At 36.7% G+C, this 17,425-nt stretch overlaps 1 protein-coding gene across 1 annotated transcript in view; it reads left to right on the top strand.

Annotated features, from left to right (window-relative positions):
* The window catches only part of LOC150085135 (cilia- and flagella-associated protein 251-like), a 198,207-nt gene that overhangs the window by 72,775 nt on the left and 108,007 nt on the right, over nucleotides 1-17,425 (top strand). The window contains exons 3-4 of the mRNA XM_090373840.1: nucleotides 7,735-7,817; nucleotides 16,505-16,644. Coding sequence (XP_090229966.1) covers nucleotides 7,735-7,817; nucleotides 16,505-16,644 — 223 coding nt within the window. The remainder of the gene's footprint in view (nucleotides 1-7,734; nucleotides 7,818-16,504; nucleotides 16,645-17,425) is intronic.

The raw sequence follows: 17,425 nt of genomic DNA, 5'->3' as shown, positions 1-17,425 counted from the left end.
CCAGATCGTTGCAAGGCTGTAATTGCAGCTTGAGGAGGTAAAATAAAATATTGAGGACATATTTTTCTGATTTACAGTACATAATACTATTATGTTAACTTTTCATTTCAGTTTGTACGCGTAAATGCAATAAAAATGTATGTTTGGTTGTCATGATTGCCATTTTCATGATTTCTCATATTTCCATTAATTATGCATTTTACCCTTTGGGAAGATATTTTTGGCAATTAGGTATGTCAGGTGGAGTCTTTTTATTGGATTTCATTCACAGAGGAATTTAGCATTAGCATTAGCATTAGTAGAGGCATTTGATGCAAGAAAGCAAGCTTATGCAGCATCAGCCAAAAAAAAAAAAAAAAAAAACCCACTTCCACTTCACCCCTCTGTTCGTTCAAAATACCTGTCCAGCTGAGCCTTAAACTTATTTAGGCTATCAACCTCCACCACAAGGGATGGAAGTCTGTTCCACCAACCAACCACCCGCTGGCTAAAGGCAAATTTCCGCACGTCTATCCTACATCTGTCTTTCCTCAATTTGAATTTATGCCCTCTCAGGTGATTTTTCTGAGCTAGAGGAAGAATCCCATCAGCATTGAGCATGCTTAAACCATTCAAGGCTTTATACACCTCTATCAGATCACCTTGCTGGTGCCTAGTCTCCAGACACTGTAATTTGCAAAACTTAAGCCTTTCTTCGTAAGAGCACCCCTTTGTTCCATTCACTAATCTTGTTGCCCTTCTCTGTACTCGTTCCAGCAGCTCTACATCCTTCTTGAAATGAGGCCTCCAGACCTGTATACAGTACTCTAGGTGGCCCCGGGTGCCAAGCGTTCCGTGGCCAAGCGATTTCAGTGCGTTTATACAAGTGAACTATCTAAAGAGCATTTGCCAATACATATTCTGTTTATTTCTGAATAGTGTTTTCTTCATTTCATTTTATATTTCAGTAGCTCTTTCGTTCTACAAGTAGTAGGCAAAGGCCCAGAAAGGAAAGACACCTTTCTGTTTCTTTTTCCTTTAGTACTAACTCAACTAACAGCCGCTTGGTCACCTCGTGGCACTGCTCCTGCCTCCCCATGGCGGGGCCGGTAACCTGGGAGGTAAAGAAAAACCCCCAGGGCCAAAAGGAGCCAACATGGATAAAAATACTTATCCACCATTAGAGCCTTCGAGCTCCAGGGAAGAAAATTACAATGACCATGACACAAATCACGATTTAGGTAACAACACCAAAAGACTGAAAACTGATAGGATGGAGCAACCCTGCCCATCTTTTCTAATTTTCCATTCCCTCTCTAGTCAACCTATGAGTAAACTGTCTCCCTTTGTGATTCAGAAACATCTGGAAGGTATTGCAGGATGTCCTAAGACTGTTAAGAGACTGCAATCAGGAGACCTATTAGTGGAAACCAATAACCACAGACTTTCGGAGAAACTTTTACAACTAAGTAATTTTGCTGGTATCCCAGTAAAAATATCTCCTCACGCAACCCTAAATTCATCAAAGGGTGTGATATCCAGTTGGGATCTTCTAAATGTCAGTGAGGAAGAAATAACCCAAGAGCTGCAGGGACAAAATGTCATTGAAGCAAAGCACATAATGACTAAAAAAGACAATCAACTTACACCTACCAGAAACATTATTCTCACGTTTAATACCCCTGACTTACCCACCTCTGTAAAAGCAGGTTATTTGCTATGCCGCATTCGCCCATATATTCCCAATCCTTTACGATGTTACAAATGCCAAAAGTATGGCCATTTGCAAACTGTGTGCAGAGGAGTTCCAGTCTGCCCCAATTGTGGGTCCTCTGAACACAATCAAAGTGACTGTTTGGCTACAAAAATGACGTGCGCTAACTGCAAAGGTGACCACCCTGCATATTCCAAAACTTGTGAAAAATGGAAAACAGAGAAAAAAATCATAAAATACAAGGTTGAGAATAAAGTCAGCTACCAAGAAGCAAGAAAACAAGTTACACCTACTATAAACAAAAATTTAACCTATGCCAATGCAGTAAAAAAATATGAAACAGTCTCCACTCAAACAGATGTCACCGTTTCCACTAATAAATCAATTTCTGATTGGGCTAGAACTGTCCTCTCTGAGAAACAACCAAGTGTACGCAAACAACAGCCCAAAGTCTCAGACCAGGCAAATAATACTCCTCTGACAATACCAGCAGCATCTCCTCCTCCAATGAGTACTACTTCGTCCGATATTACAAACTCAAATGCAATGAAAAATACCCAGAACACAACCATGGATACAGATAGCACATCTATACAGGAAGATCCAATTTTAGAAATTCACGCTGAAGAAAAAGAAATGGACACTGGTCGGCCAGTTTTCTCCAAAAAAGATAAATCAAAATTAGAACGTCATAAGCCAGTCACCTTCAAAAAGCAGTCAGATACAGCTCCATCAGTTAAACACAAATAATGCCTTGTATTTTACAATGGAATTGCAGAGGCTTTCGTTGCAATACAGACGATATTCATGATCTGATAAATCGGTATTCGCCAGTTGCTCTTTGTCTCCAAGAAACTTACTTAACTTCACAAATTTCTCCTTCGATAAAGAACTATTGTCTTTATCGAAGAGACCGTAATACAGCAAATGCTGCCCATGGTGGTGTTGCAATTCTGATAAATTCAAAGATCCCAACAAAGCATATCCCACTGCAAACTGAAATAGAAGCTGTTGCTGTTCATATAACGCTCCATATTTCATTAACACTTGTGTCAATCTACTTGCAGCCAAACCATACATACTGTATAAAAGAACTTGAAGACCTCGTCATACAGATACCTCCACCTTTCTGTATTTTAGGGGACTTTAATGTCACCACCCACTATGGGGCGCTACTAAATTAGATAGACGAGGTCGACTCATTGAAAGCCTATTAGAGGCACTAAACCTAGCCATACTGAATACTGGCACGCACACTCACATTCAGCTCCCAACTGGACATACTTCAGCAATAGATCTTTCCATTTGTTCTCCAGTACTGGTCCCGACCATAGAGTGGTATGTTATAAACGATCCTATGGGCAGTGATCACTTCCCAATCGTATGCAAGGTATTGATAGCACAGGCTCCTTTAACTAAACCCTGCAGGAAATGGAAATTTACAAGAGCAAACTGGGCAAAATTTCAGTCATCAATCTGTTTTGATGAGAAAAAAATCCGTCTCCAGCGTATTGATGATGTGACAGATTACATCACGTCGCATCTCCTAAACGTGGCTAAAGATACAATACCATTATCAAATCCACCGGGCAGTAAACACTATAATTATTGGTGGAACGAGGAGTGCACCAAAGTAAAAAAGGCAAAAAATAAAGCGTGGAATTTGTTTCGGCAATATCCAATCACAGCCAATCTGATAAATTATAAGAAAGAAAGGGCAAAAGCACGTTACATACAGAGGCAAGCCAAAAAAGAATCCTGGACCCGTTTTGCATCAACAATTAACAGAAACACTGACAGCAAATTAATTTGGAAAAAAATTAGACAGCTTTCTGGTAAGTTTCCAACCATACCTTCTCCAGTCCTCTCCTGGAATATTCTGAACTATTGGATGCCATTAAAACAGCTCGTAATGGTGCCGCAGGACCAGATGGCATCTATTATATCATGCTGCAACATCTTGATGACAAAGCTTTGCGCCTCCTCGTGGTCTTTTACAACAGTATTTTTTTAGAAAATGTTTATCCAGCTTCTTGGCACCACTCAATTGTTTTGGCTTTCCTGAAGCCTGGAAAAGATCCAACCAATCCCCATTACTATAGACCAATATCTCTGTCCAGCTGCCTCAGCAAAATCCTTGAAAAAATTGTCCACAGTAGACTTGTATGGATAATAGAGTCACAACATCTAATGAGCAATAGTCAGCATGGCTTTCGACAAAACAGATCATGTTTAGATCTCATGATCAAGGCTGAATTTGCCATTCGCAATGCTTTCGTTAAACATGAGCATCTGGTAATGGTTTCTATAGATATACAGAAGGCTTCTGACACCACCTGGCGACATGGCATACTTAGTGATCTTTATTCTCTCGGTCTACGGGGCAATCTTCCCATATTTGTTCAGAACTTTTTATACACTAGATCGTTTCAAGTAAAATACCAAAACGACCTCTCTACAACTTTCATTCAGGAAGGTGTTCCTCAGGGATCTGTACTGAGTGCCACTCTCTTTGCTCTTAGAATCGATTCCATCACTAAACAGCTTCCAAACACAGTTGAATCATATCTTTACGCGGATGACCTTTCCATTTCCTGTCATTCCCAAAGCATGAGATCTATTGAAAGGCAGCTTCAGATATCACTGAATAAAATACAACAATGGGCCAGCCTTAACGGCTATCGACTCTCACAACAGAAAACAGTTGCTATCCATTTTTGTCGACAACGCAAACTCCATCTGGATCCTGAACTTCAAATTTCCAATGTCTCCATCCCAATCACTACTAACATCAGATTTCTAGGATTAATCCTTGACAACAAATTAAATTTCTTAGACCATATTAAAAATGTACGTACTTCCTGTTTAAAAAAGTTAAATATACTCAGAACTTTATCCGCCCTAACATGGGGTGCAGATCGCACCTCCTTACTTCGGTTATACAGGGCATTAATCCGATCCTGTCTCGATTATGGTGCACCTGACTATGATTCTGCCAGAGCAAGTGCTTTGCGCTGGCTTGATCCAGTTCAGCACAGTGCCTTGAGGACTGCACTTGGGGCTTTCAGAACATCACCAGCACAGCCTCTACATCGATGCACATGAGCCCCCTTTAACTCTACGTAGGAAAACATTGCTACTGAAGTATGCCATTAAAATACATAGTTGTGCCTCGCATCCAATTCAGTCATACTTATTCAATCCACCATTAGAAAACCTCTACAGAATTAAGCCTAGCATAGTAAAACCAGCTGGTCTTCACCTTCTTGAACTGATGCAGGTTTGGAATGTCCCCATTCATTCTGTACAAGAAGTAGTAACATGCGCTCAACCACCATGGACGTGTACTCCTCTACCCATCTGTGACACTTACCTTTGCCAGTGGGGAAAAAATGTTCTTCAAGAATCAAATGTGAAACCACTTCATGCAATTCATACTCACAGATATTTTGACTTTTCTCCAATTTATACAGATGGCTCTAAATCTAACTCAAATGTTGGAGCAGCAGCAGTGTTCCTAAATACCACTATTTCAGCATCCCTTCCACCTGAATTCAGCATCTTCTCAGCAGAATTATATGCAATTAAACTAGCCTTAGAAAATCTCTGTTCTGACTGCTCATTAAAATTTGTTATTTACACTGACTCCCTCAGCTCAATTATGGCATTATCTAACTCCGCAGATAAAGATCACCCTTTTTCTAAATGAAATTAGAAGATTATTACTGCAGATTGAAGAGCGCCACCAACTGATCACCTTCTGCTGGATTCCGGCACATTCTGGAATTTCTGGTAATGAACTGGCCGATAAAGCTGCAAAAAATCCATCTACCTTAAATTTAACCAATATACCTGTTCCAGCATCAGACTATCCACAAATCATTCGTGGTGCATGCCTAACAGAATGGACAGCACTCTGGCACTCTCAAACAAATAACAAACTTTTTCAATTTAAACACGATCCTAGAATTTGGCGTTCCAGTGTCCGTTCATCAAGACGAGAAGAAGTACTTCTTTCAAGATCAAGAATAGTCCATACACATTTGACTCACCTTCATTTACTCACAGGAGATGATCCACCACAGTGTCCACATTGTTCTCTAAATTTGACTGTGAAACACATTCCCATTGAATGCCCACACTATAATCAAGACAGAAATACAACCCTACTATCTTTGGTTAACCTTCGGAAACCAATAACCCTAGAGAATGTCATTGGTGACAATGCAAATATTCCTGAATTTTTAAATTTTCTGAAGAAAATTGGACTTTTTACTCATTACTGATTTCTCCTTTTCTGACGTGACAAGAAATTCTAATATTTTATTACAATAAAGGAATAGGCGCATTATAGCCAAAGCAGCTCATGCGCCAGAAAACCCCCACAACAACAACAACAGTACTCTAGGTGTGGCCTGACCATTGCCTTATACAATGGAATAATCACCTCCTTATCCCTGCTGGAAAAATTCCTGTATATCATTGACAATACTCCATGAACTACTCTTGCAGCCCGTCTGCACTGTTCAGAGAACTTCATATCTGCCTGCACAACCACCCCCAAGTCCCTTTCATTCTCTACCACTGTCAGTGTAGTACCACAGAGTTGATACATTACTCTGGGGTTGCTGTTTCCCATGTGTAGTACTTTACATTTGTCAATGTTAAACTTCATTTGCCACCTCTCAGCCCATCTGCTCAACCTTTCCAGATCCTGTTGCAGCAGCATAGTGTCAGTAGTGTCCTTGACAACCCTGCCAACCTTCGTATCGTCTGCAAACTTGGACATTAAGCTTGATATACCATAATCAATATCATTTATAAATACAGAAAACAATAATGGACCCAATACTGAACTCTGAGGGACTCCACTAATAACATTAGTCCACAATGAGTAGTGTCCATTGATTACCACTCTCTGTCTTCTCCCCCTCAACCACCCCTTTTATCCATAGCAGCAATTTGCCTCCAATGTCACACTGCTCCAATTTGTGTAGCAGTCTTCCATGTGCCACAGTATCAAAAGCCTTTCTAAGTTCCAAGTATATAATATCAAAGTTATTCCCTGCATCCAGTTCTTTTGTGACTGCATCATAGTATCCAATCAAGTTGGTCAGGCAAGACTTCCCCTTAACAAAACCATGCTGTGTCTGAGCTATAACTGAAGTCTTGTCTAAATGATCCTGCAGTGCTTCTTTAACCATTGCCTCCATTAATTTTCCTGGAACAGACGTTAAGCTCACAGGTCTATAATTACTTGTGTCAGCCTTTGATCCTCCTTTGTGAATTGGGGTCACATTTTCACATTTCCAGTCTATGGGTACCTCCCCTGAGTCCAAGGAAGCTCTCATAATTATGGCTAAGGGTTTGCTTACTTCCTTTGCTGCCTCCTTTAATATAACTTTGCTGTATTTGTTACATGACTTAGTGATATTTGATCTCTATACTAAAGGTAAATAGTTCATTCACAAAGTTTAAATAAATAACTTTTCTCTGGGATAACTATATGTGTCAGAGGAGTTCAAAAGATACAGAGATTGACTAATAAATATGGAAATGTGTATTTAGTAATCATGCAGGCTTCAACCACAGTCACTCAAAACCCATGCACCTCTGTACACTATTTAAATATTTCATTTTAGGTGGCTTGGTACATGGGAACAGAATAGTACCTTGCCAAGTTCAGTCTTAACTGCAGAAGAAATTTTCTGTATTTGTTTTATGGTTTAGTGTTTTCATTTTCATAAGCTTTAGATCTATTTACCAATCTAGTTATCCAAGTCAAGAGGATGCAGCATTTCTTCGGTAATCATATAGTAATTGCAGTTCATTATTTAAATGCTTCATGGATATTGCATTAATGTTAAATCACGTCAAATTTTTCAAATGATTATTTATTTTACTTTTAACTATTTAATTATTGTTAATTATGATGGTTATTTTAATTAATTATATTGTGCACAAATCCAATAAAGTATAAATTTGACATTGTGGAAGTAGTTTATAATATGGAGAATATTATTATTTTAATATGGAAATAGGGTAGTGGAATCCAGGTGCCAGATAAACAACCAATGTAAAGAAATTCAATGCATGAAATTTGATGCTAATGGAGTATATTTAGGTAAGTAAGTAAATTAAGAGAAATTAAGAAAATAACTGTAAATATGACACTTTTTTTTTTTTCCCCTCCAGCTGACAAAAATATAGTTTAGAAAAATGTTATGCATTTCCTAACTTGTGCAGTACCAAAATAAACTGATATGAGGAAATTTCTGAACTCTTCTGTAGAATTTTGTCTTTGGGGCTAGGATGGGGAGAGGATCCTGCTTAAGTTTTAATGAAATGCTAAAATAATTTAAAAAGTAACAAAAAGTCTATAACAAACTGCAGCATCAGCCAAAAAAAAAAATAAATAAATAAAAATAAATAAAAAATAACCACTTCCACCACTTTACCCCTCTGTTCGTTCGAAATACCTGTCCAGCTGAACCTTAAACTTATTTAGGCTATCAACTTCCATGACAAGGGATGGAAGTCTGTTCCACCAACCAACCACCAGTTGCCTAAAGGCAAATTTCCACACGTCTATCCTACATCTGTCTTTACTCAATTTGAATTTATGCCCTCTCAGGTGATTATTCTGAGCAAGAGGAAGAATCCCATCAGCATTGAGCATGTTCAAACCATTCAAGGCTTTATACACCTCTATCAGATCACCTCGCTGGTGCCTAGTCTCCAGACACTGTAATTTGCAAAACTTAAGCCTTTCTTCGTAAGAGCACCCCCTTTGTTCCATTCACTAATCTTCTTGCCCTTCTCTGTACTCGTTCCAGCAGCTCTACATCTTTCTTGAAATGAGGCCTCCAGGCCTGACCATTGCCTTATACAAGGGAATAATCACCTCCTTATCCCTGCTAGAAAAATTCCTATATATCATCGACAATACACCATGAGCTACTCTTGCAGCCCATCTACACTTCTCAGAAAACTTCATATCTGCCTGCACAACCACCCCCAGGTCCCTTTCATTCTCTACCACTGTCAGTGTAGTACCACAGAGTTGATACGTTGCTCTGGGGTTGCTGTTTCCCATATATAGTACTTTACATTTGTCAATGTTAAACTTCATTTGCCACCTCTCAGTCCATCTGCTCAACCTTTCCAGATCCTGTTGCAGTAGCATAGTGTCAGTAGTGTCCTTGACAACCCTGCCAACCTTTGTATCGTCTGCAAACTTGGACATTAAGCTTGATATACCATCATCAATATCATTTATAAATACAGAAAACAATAATGGACCCAATACTGAACCCTGAGGGACTCCACTAATAACATTTGTCCACAATGAGCAGTGTCCATTGATTACCACTCTCTGTCTTCTCCCCCTCAACCACCCCTTTATCCATAGCAGCAATTTGCCTGCAATGCCACACTGCTCCAATTTGTGCAGCAGTCTTCCATGTGCAACAGTATCAAAAGCCTTTCTAAGATCCAAGTATATAATATCAAAGTTATTCCCTGCATCCAGTTCTTTTGTGACTGCATCGTAGTATCCAATCAAATTGGTCAGGCAAGACTTCCCCTTAACAAAATCATGCTGTGTCCGAGCTATAACTGAAGTCTTCTCTAGATGATCCTGCAGTGCTTCTTTAACCAGTGCCTCCATTAATTTTCCGGGAACAGAAGTTAAACTCACAGGTCTATAATTACTTGTGTCAGCCTTTGATCCTCCTCTGTGAATTGGGGTCACATTTCCACATCTCCAGTCCATGGGTACCTCCCCTGAGTCCAAGGAAACTCTCATAATTATGGCTAAGGGTTTGCTTACTTCTTTTGCTGCCTCCTTTAATATAACTTTAATATAACCCCTTTCTTCTAGAGTTTACATAAGTAAAGAACTCTTTGCTGTTTTTCTTTGCATCCCTTGCCAAAGATTTCTCGTAATCTGCCTTCGCCTGCCTAACCTCCTTTGTAACTTGGTTACAGTACAACTTGTATCTATCATAGGCTTCTGTGTCACATGTTAATTTGTATGTATCCCATGCATTTTTCTTCTCTGCCATATGTCTCATTAGTTTATCTGACATCCATTTAGGCCTAAACCTTGAACAATATTTCTTAGTTGGTATGTAAAGCCTAGTAGCTTCCAAGATAAGTTGGAAGTTGGAAGTTCCAGTGATCACAGCACACTGTGATCACTGCCACCTAGTGGTTCATTTATCTGCAGATTCTTAATGCATGAAGAATCACTACTGATAATCAAATCAAGAGTATTACTCCCTCTAGTTGCCTCCCGAACATGCTGATGTAGAAAACAATCATCCAATAAATCCCCAAAAGCCTTGCTAGTGTGTGAGTGACCAGCCCCCAAATTGCAGGCAATATCTGGGAAATTAAAATCCCCCATTATAAGACTCTCTGATTTACTGGCCCACTCTATTTCCCTGTACAGTTTCTTATTATACTCATCAGAGTCATTAGGCCTATAGCACACTCCTACTCTCAATTTTGATCTCCCAATGCTTATGTCACACCACACTGACTCGACACTGCACTGTCCAGCGATGTCGACTGGCTTCACTTCCTTGGATTTTATGTATTTCTTAACTAATAGCATAACCCCTCCTCCCTTCCTATCCTGTCTATCCTTTCTGTAGGCATTTTACTCCCCAAATTCCAGTTCTACATTCCTTATATCTGTGTGACACCACGTCTCTGAAATCCCAACAATATCTGCCTCTGATGTTTTGAGCAATACCTCAAATTCATCAAATTTATTTACTAAACTCCTAGCATTGGTGTACACGCAAGTATACATGCACCTGTTCTTTTTCTTAGCTACCCTAACACAACCCATGTGTTTACTTGTACCCCAATGATTCCCAGCAGTCTCTGAAATATCCTGCATCTTATTTTCCAGGCTGCTGCTCATTCAAATAGAAGCAGTGCAAGAATCACTTTCACCCCTGCCAGTGGCTACTGTTAATCTATTAGTCCTTATATCCCCCCCAATCTAGCAGTTTTCCAACCCACCTAACACTGCCTCGATAGCATCAGCAAACATTCTTGCACACTTGCTATTTAAGTGTATCCCATCCCTGTAGAAGCAGTCTCTCCTGTTAACAAGTATAGACCAGGCTGGAAAAAATTCTACCCCTTTAGCCTTGCACAATCTTTCCAGGGCCGAATTGATCGATAGGGCTCTCATCATATACTCCCTCCTATCGTGTCTGGGCAGAATTGCAGACACTTTCAAATTCAACCCTAATTCACAACTTTTTTTCAACAGTGACCTGTACTTGTTAAGTAATTCCGCCGGTCTCCTACTTTTCATTTAATATAATTTATAATAATTTATAATATAATAATTTATTATTTTATATTTTCTTATAAATTTTTTTATAAGTTTTCTTATAAAATTTTTTTGTTATAAGTTTCTTATAATTTATTATAAGAATGAAATTAAGAAATTGATTTTTAGAGTAAATACATTAAAATTGAAAAATTAAACTGAAATCTTACCTCATTTAATTTAAGAGCACTCTCTTTTTCAACCATGCTAAACAAGCACAAACAATTAGTTATGTGCCTCCTCAGTACTGATTGCAGTAAGCTTACTCTCAAGACAGAGCACTTCTACAAATGAGATTAAGTGATATAATATATGGGTGATGACATCTGATGAGCCATCTAACCAACCAGATCTTTTCTAAATTGGGGCTAGGTTAGACTGATATTTCTTGAAGCTTATTGACTCGTTCTTTTTCTATCAGTGTCCAGTTCTTCTGAATTGATAGAAGTATCTGTAATCCTGTACATCTGTGTTGCATTATTCTGGCTGGATCAAGGAAAACTGAAAAGCTAGATGATTGTTCTGTTAAGTTGTCTGGACCTTGCACTAAATAGGCCAGGATTCCAGGTTGGTCTGTTAGATTGTTGAATTTTTTTGCATGGAGAGGTAGTTGTCCAGTATAAGTATACTGGATGAATGGTCCTGAAACTGCACTGCTACATTTCCAAAATGGAGATAAGGTCTATGAAATTCTTGGAAGTTCTTTCAGTGTGTCCATTCTATTAATAAGATACTCTTGTTGAATAAGAACTTTTAAATATATATATATATATATATATATATATATATATAAACATATCACTTCAAGCTCATCAAATTTATTAACTATACTCCTAGTATTGGTTTACATGCAAGTATACATGTACCTGTTTCTACTCTTAGTTTCCCTAACACAGCCCATGTATTTACTTGTTCCACTGTGACTCCCAGCAGTCCTGGAAATCCCCATTGCCTTGCTTTTCAGGCTGATGCTCAATTGCATTTCAGTAGAAGCAGTTCAAGAATCATGGCGCCTCCGTAGCCAGGTGGGAAGGAGCAGTAGTGCTTAGCACACGCTTCTTGATTAGACCGGGGTTCGAGGGAGGATGCGGAAAGGTCAGGGAATAACCACCGCATATCTCGGAGCAATATGGCCTTAGTTGCTAATGCTCCTAAAAACTAAAATAACATAACATCAAGAATCATTTTCACCTCTGACAGCAGCTACTGTTAATCTATTAGTCCATGTACCCCCCCCCCCCCCTTTCTTGCATTGTATGCCTCTACTAATGCTAATACTAAACAAAACTAAATGATTCTTTAAATTTAAAATTAGAGAACTGTGGAAATTCTTTATACCTTAAATTTATCTCTTGATTAATACTGTCATGATAGTATCTGTTCAGATACTTTGAACCTGTTTAAATTAAAATGGATGTATTTCTTCCATTTCTTTGAAGTAATTAGGTTTTATTCTATACTTTTTTTATCTGATGATAAATGGGGCCTCTACACAAATTCAATGACCCTAAAAGAAAATGTAAGAAATCCTGTAAAAGGATCATATAACTACCAGAAATCCCATTTACTACTGTTTATAAAAGTTACAAAGGTTACATATATCAGGCAATCTTATAGAAAGCTTTCTAATCCCATTCAGGAATATTTTAATGAACATTTTGGAACTTCAGGAAGAGTTGATGAATCAGGTGTGCTCCCCCCACACATACACACGCATGCACACACACACACACACGCACGTGCATGTATGCACAAACACACACACATTCATGCACACATCAGTAGGAAAAGGGAATGAATTTTAACTTGTTTTATCTAGATTTGTTCATGGAACATATTTTGACTTCTTTTAAAGTTCCTCTTCATCAGGAAGATGTTACTGAAAGCTTGGACATCTCTGGAAGAACTTTTTCCATTTTGGAAGAGGCAGTGCAGCTCCATGCACATCAGGATCACAGATCCAGTATACCTATATGAAACAACCATTTCATGCAGCAAAAAATCCAACAGTCTAACATGTCTAATTGCTGGAATCCTGAGCAATATCATACAGATTCCATCACTTCTACTCAAGCAGAAGAACAGGATATCCACAGCACAAATATGCAGAAACCGATATTTTTCAGAAGCAAAAGCAACATACAGTAAAGAAACATTGGTCTAACTCTCCCCAGATTTAGAGATAGATTTTGACTAATGATGTCATATCACCCATCATGGGCTCAATGACAGATAAGCCTATTCAGCCAATAAGTTGCTCAGAGGTGTTCTTCAATTAATGGGGTAAGATTTGCCTTTATTTTTTTTTCATGTGATGGTAGTTAATTTAAAAATAATTTTAATAATTTTGTTTTGCTATATTTTTTAAATGTTTTTAGAAATTGCTACATTGAATTTTTAAGAAGTTCATTAAAGTCTTTAATTACTTTGTAAGTAATTGTAGGATTTTATTAAAATTTAAATAGGAAACTATATAAATTTTAATGAAATATTTATGTTTCATAAACATTTCATTAAAATTTAAAAACAAACATTTTAATGAAATGTTTGTTTTTCCAAATTTGTTTATGGAATGAAAGACTGGAAAGCTTTCATTCCATAAACAAATTTGGAAATATTATCATATTAGTTTATTTGTGTACTGTACGTGGTTAGGAAATTTGTAAAAAATTTTTCACTTTACTGTTCCAGTGAACTGTGATTTTGTGAGATGAAAAAGTGTTTATATAATGTTAATAATCAGCTGCGATTTTGTTTCTTATTGTTTCGTTTTACTGTCTCAACTTCTGTTTTTTTATTTCTCTTTCCAAAATTTGTCTTAAAATATTTTGTATCATCTCTTCTTTATAAAAGTGTGCTTAACAAAGTGTGGCATTATCTAATTTTATCTACCTAATAAAGAGTTTATTATGTCTTTTATAATGTATTTTTTTATTATCCCAGCTTATAACAGAGTGATTAGATTTATACATGGAGAGTGAAAATTTACACAACCCATGTTATATTTGTAAAAACAATATGTGAAAAAATGCATGAAATTGAGAAATAAAAAATTATATTATAATAAGTGCTAGAAATATGCACCCTGTTCAGATGCATGTATTTTCTCTTTTACTCATGTTGGGTGCAACCCTGTGAAGAGTTTCTTCAGTGATGCTTGAAATACACAGCTCAGTATTTTAAGATCTAGTGTGTGTTCTCTAGTCTCTTCTTTTGTACACATTCTCCTTCAGAAATCCTAAAGATAGAAATCCAGTGGTGATAGGTCTGGAGATTGAGTTGGGGGGGGGGGGGGCCACAAATTTGAAGAAATTATGCAATCACCAAAGAATTCATGCAACATCTGCATTGTTGAATTTGCTGTATGAGCCATAGCCCCATCTTGCTGAAACCAGCAGCATTGCTCATTGCATTCCAATAATGATATGAAATCCATTATTAAAACCAGGTAACATTCAGCATTATTACTAAAGAAAATGGGACTAGTAGCTCTCTGTCGAGAGAGACAGCACACCAACATTTATAAAGCAATAATAGCATCAGCAATTATATGATGTCATGTAATGTGATGCATTACATCACATTACATGTAAAGTTTTGTGATGCATTTCCCAGAAGAACTGGGAAATGCATCACAAAACTCATTCTAGCAAGTTAAATAAGAATGAGTTGGCAATGAATACTCATTGCACTTGCAAAAAATGCATGTTTGCACTTCATCTGTTGAAAGATGACTGTAATGAGTTTGATACAAAATCACATGACCTGTGCAGTTTCTTCTGTGCTGGTTTAGTGATGGCTGTGTATATATTTATGATACCAGTCAAACTGCCTTCAGTTACAGCCACCAATAAATATTTTACTATGGGATTGCATGACTTATTGCTCACCCTGTATTATTAGTAGAGTTGGAGTTAGAAGAGAGAAATAGAGAATCATAAAGCTTTGGCAAATAAGTAGAGGCAAATAGTCAATTTTATAATATAACAATTGCTGTTTGTTTTATCATAGAGAGAAATAGAGAATCATAAAAGCTTTGGCAAATAGTCATTTTTATAATATAACAATTGCTGTTTGTTTTATCATAAACATAACTTGTACTCTTAAGTCTTTTCTGATACTAGAGCTCTTCAGTTTAAATTAAATTTTCCAACTATTTTCTTTTATTAATATTTTTAAAATTTAAATGGGTTTGTTCCTTTTTGTTATTGTCATGAACTGGACCTTACAGGATGTAACAAAAATCTGTTTGATAGAAAAATAAAATTTTAAAAAATTAACAAAAAAAAAAAAGTTTCAGTTACACTTATTCTAAAAGTTATTACACACTACTTTATGATAATGTACTGTTAAAAAACCAGCTGACTTGTGAATTGACAGTGTGATTACATAGCAAGTAATGACAGTTAGCTAAGCGAAAACTAGTTGATATCATATATACCTCTAACACTAAAATCTAAGCATAAGCTTCAATTAACTCATGACCTACTTAATAGTAATGGGCCTTGAGATAATATGCTCCTATTTTTATAATGACCTAACAGTGTTGCCATATAATGCTTATAAAATTAACGATGGTGAAGAAAAAAAAAAAAAAGTACCTTTTGCAACTTATCTTCTTTATAAAAAGAGTGACTAGTAGATTCATTGCATTATCCATATATAATGAATTTTTTTAAATTTAATTTTAAAAAAATTTAAATATTACACACCCATTGTCTTCAATTTAATTTTACATAAAAACACAAAAACAGAATTAAATGAGTTTTTGTTCAATTATATTTTATGTTATTTCCTTGTGAAAATGGATCTTTGTAGTGTAAATGGGTATATATTTTATATACCCAATTAAAGAGGTCTACCCCTCACCTGCCAATTTTGGGAGAGGATTTCAAGATTTATCCCAAAGTGCATGGCTGCCAGTTTACTCCTTTTATTTATTATTTATTAGTTTATAGTTTCACTTAATTATTAATTTTTACAGAGCACTATAGACAGAGCTTGGTAGTTTTACTTGTATACTCATTTCATGTACATGTTTTGTGTTGTGGTCACAGGCAATGCTACAGACAGGAAATTGTACTCCTAGATAACCCAGGCACTAACTATATATTCTTCATTCATATATTGTTCACTTTCATCCAACCAGTTGTTTTCCTCACTCTGGGCTATTTCTATCCTAATGGTATATGATAGTCCTATTTCTATACTAATAGTGTCTATTTCTCTTCTAATTCCTTACTAATTTTGTCTCCTGTTAGCTAAATTGCTATATTATTGCACAACACACAATAGCTACACAAAATGAGTATATAATCTTAATAATTTAACTTTATTTTCTTTTTCAAATCTATTTTGTTGCACCCATTTATCTGTTTATTTCTCTATCAATTTTTTTTTTTTATTTATATTGTATAATATCATTTCTGTAAAGTAAAAACTATTGTTTATTTCAGCAATTGGCCTTTCAAATGGTGATATAATCATTAAAGATGTTCCCACAATGTACAACACACCAGGATTTCACTTTAAAGTTACAAACTCAGCAATTACTTTGTGTGTATTTTCTACAGACTCCCAGTATTTTGCCACTGCCGTATGTATTAATACTTTTGTTAAATGTTAAAAAAAAATTTCAGTTTCTGCAGGGACTTATATTCATTTATTCATTGGTTTTTATTTGGAATTTTTTGTTTGTTGTAGTAATTTGACAACTCCTCTTTTTATTTTTTGCCCTTTTTATTGAAATAAATTTTATACAAAAATAGCACATAATATAATATTATATTGGATTAGCATTAGTAGAGGCACATGATGCAAGAAAGCAAGCTTATACAGCATCAGCTAAAAAAAAAAAAAAACCTTCCCATTTTACTGATCCAAATGTTTGTTTAGTTCTGCCTTCAATTTATTTAAACTATTAACTTCCATTACAGATGGAAGTTTGTTCCAGCAGTCAACTACCCGCTAGCTAAAGGCAAACTTCCGCACATCTATACTACAACCATCTTTCCTCAGTTTGAATCTGTGTCCCCCCCTCAGGTTTATAATCTGAGCAAGATGAATCTCATCAGTATTAAGCCTGCTCAATTCATTCAAGGCCTTATACACCTCAATCAGATTGCCTCGCAGGTGTCTAGTCTCTAGAAGCTTCAATTTGCAGAACTTAAGCCTTTCCTCATAAGAGCACCCCTTTGTTCCTTTCACCAGTCTTCTAGCCCTTATCTATACTTGTGTTCTAGCAACTTTACATCCTTCCTAAAATGAGGCTTCCAGACCTGTACACAGTCTAAAGGTGTGGCCTGACCATTGCCTTATACAAGGGGATAATCATCTCCTTATCCCTGCTCACAAAATTCCTGTATATCATTAACAAA

Source organism: Mastigoproctus giganteus, chromosome 5 (genome assembly GCF_048544385.1).
Source record: "Mastigoproctus giganteus isolate SK-2022 chromosome 5, ASM4854438v1, whole genome shotgun sequence".
NCBI classification, from domain to species: Eukaryota; Metazoa; Arthropoda; class Arachnida; order Uropygi; family Thelyphonidae; genus Mastigoproctus; species Mastigoproctus giganteus.
The sequence above is the reverse complement of the archived record's forward strand: the minus strand, read 5'-3'. Positions and strand labels throughout refer to the sequence as shown.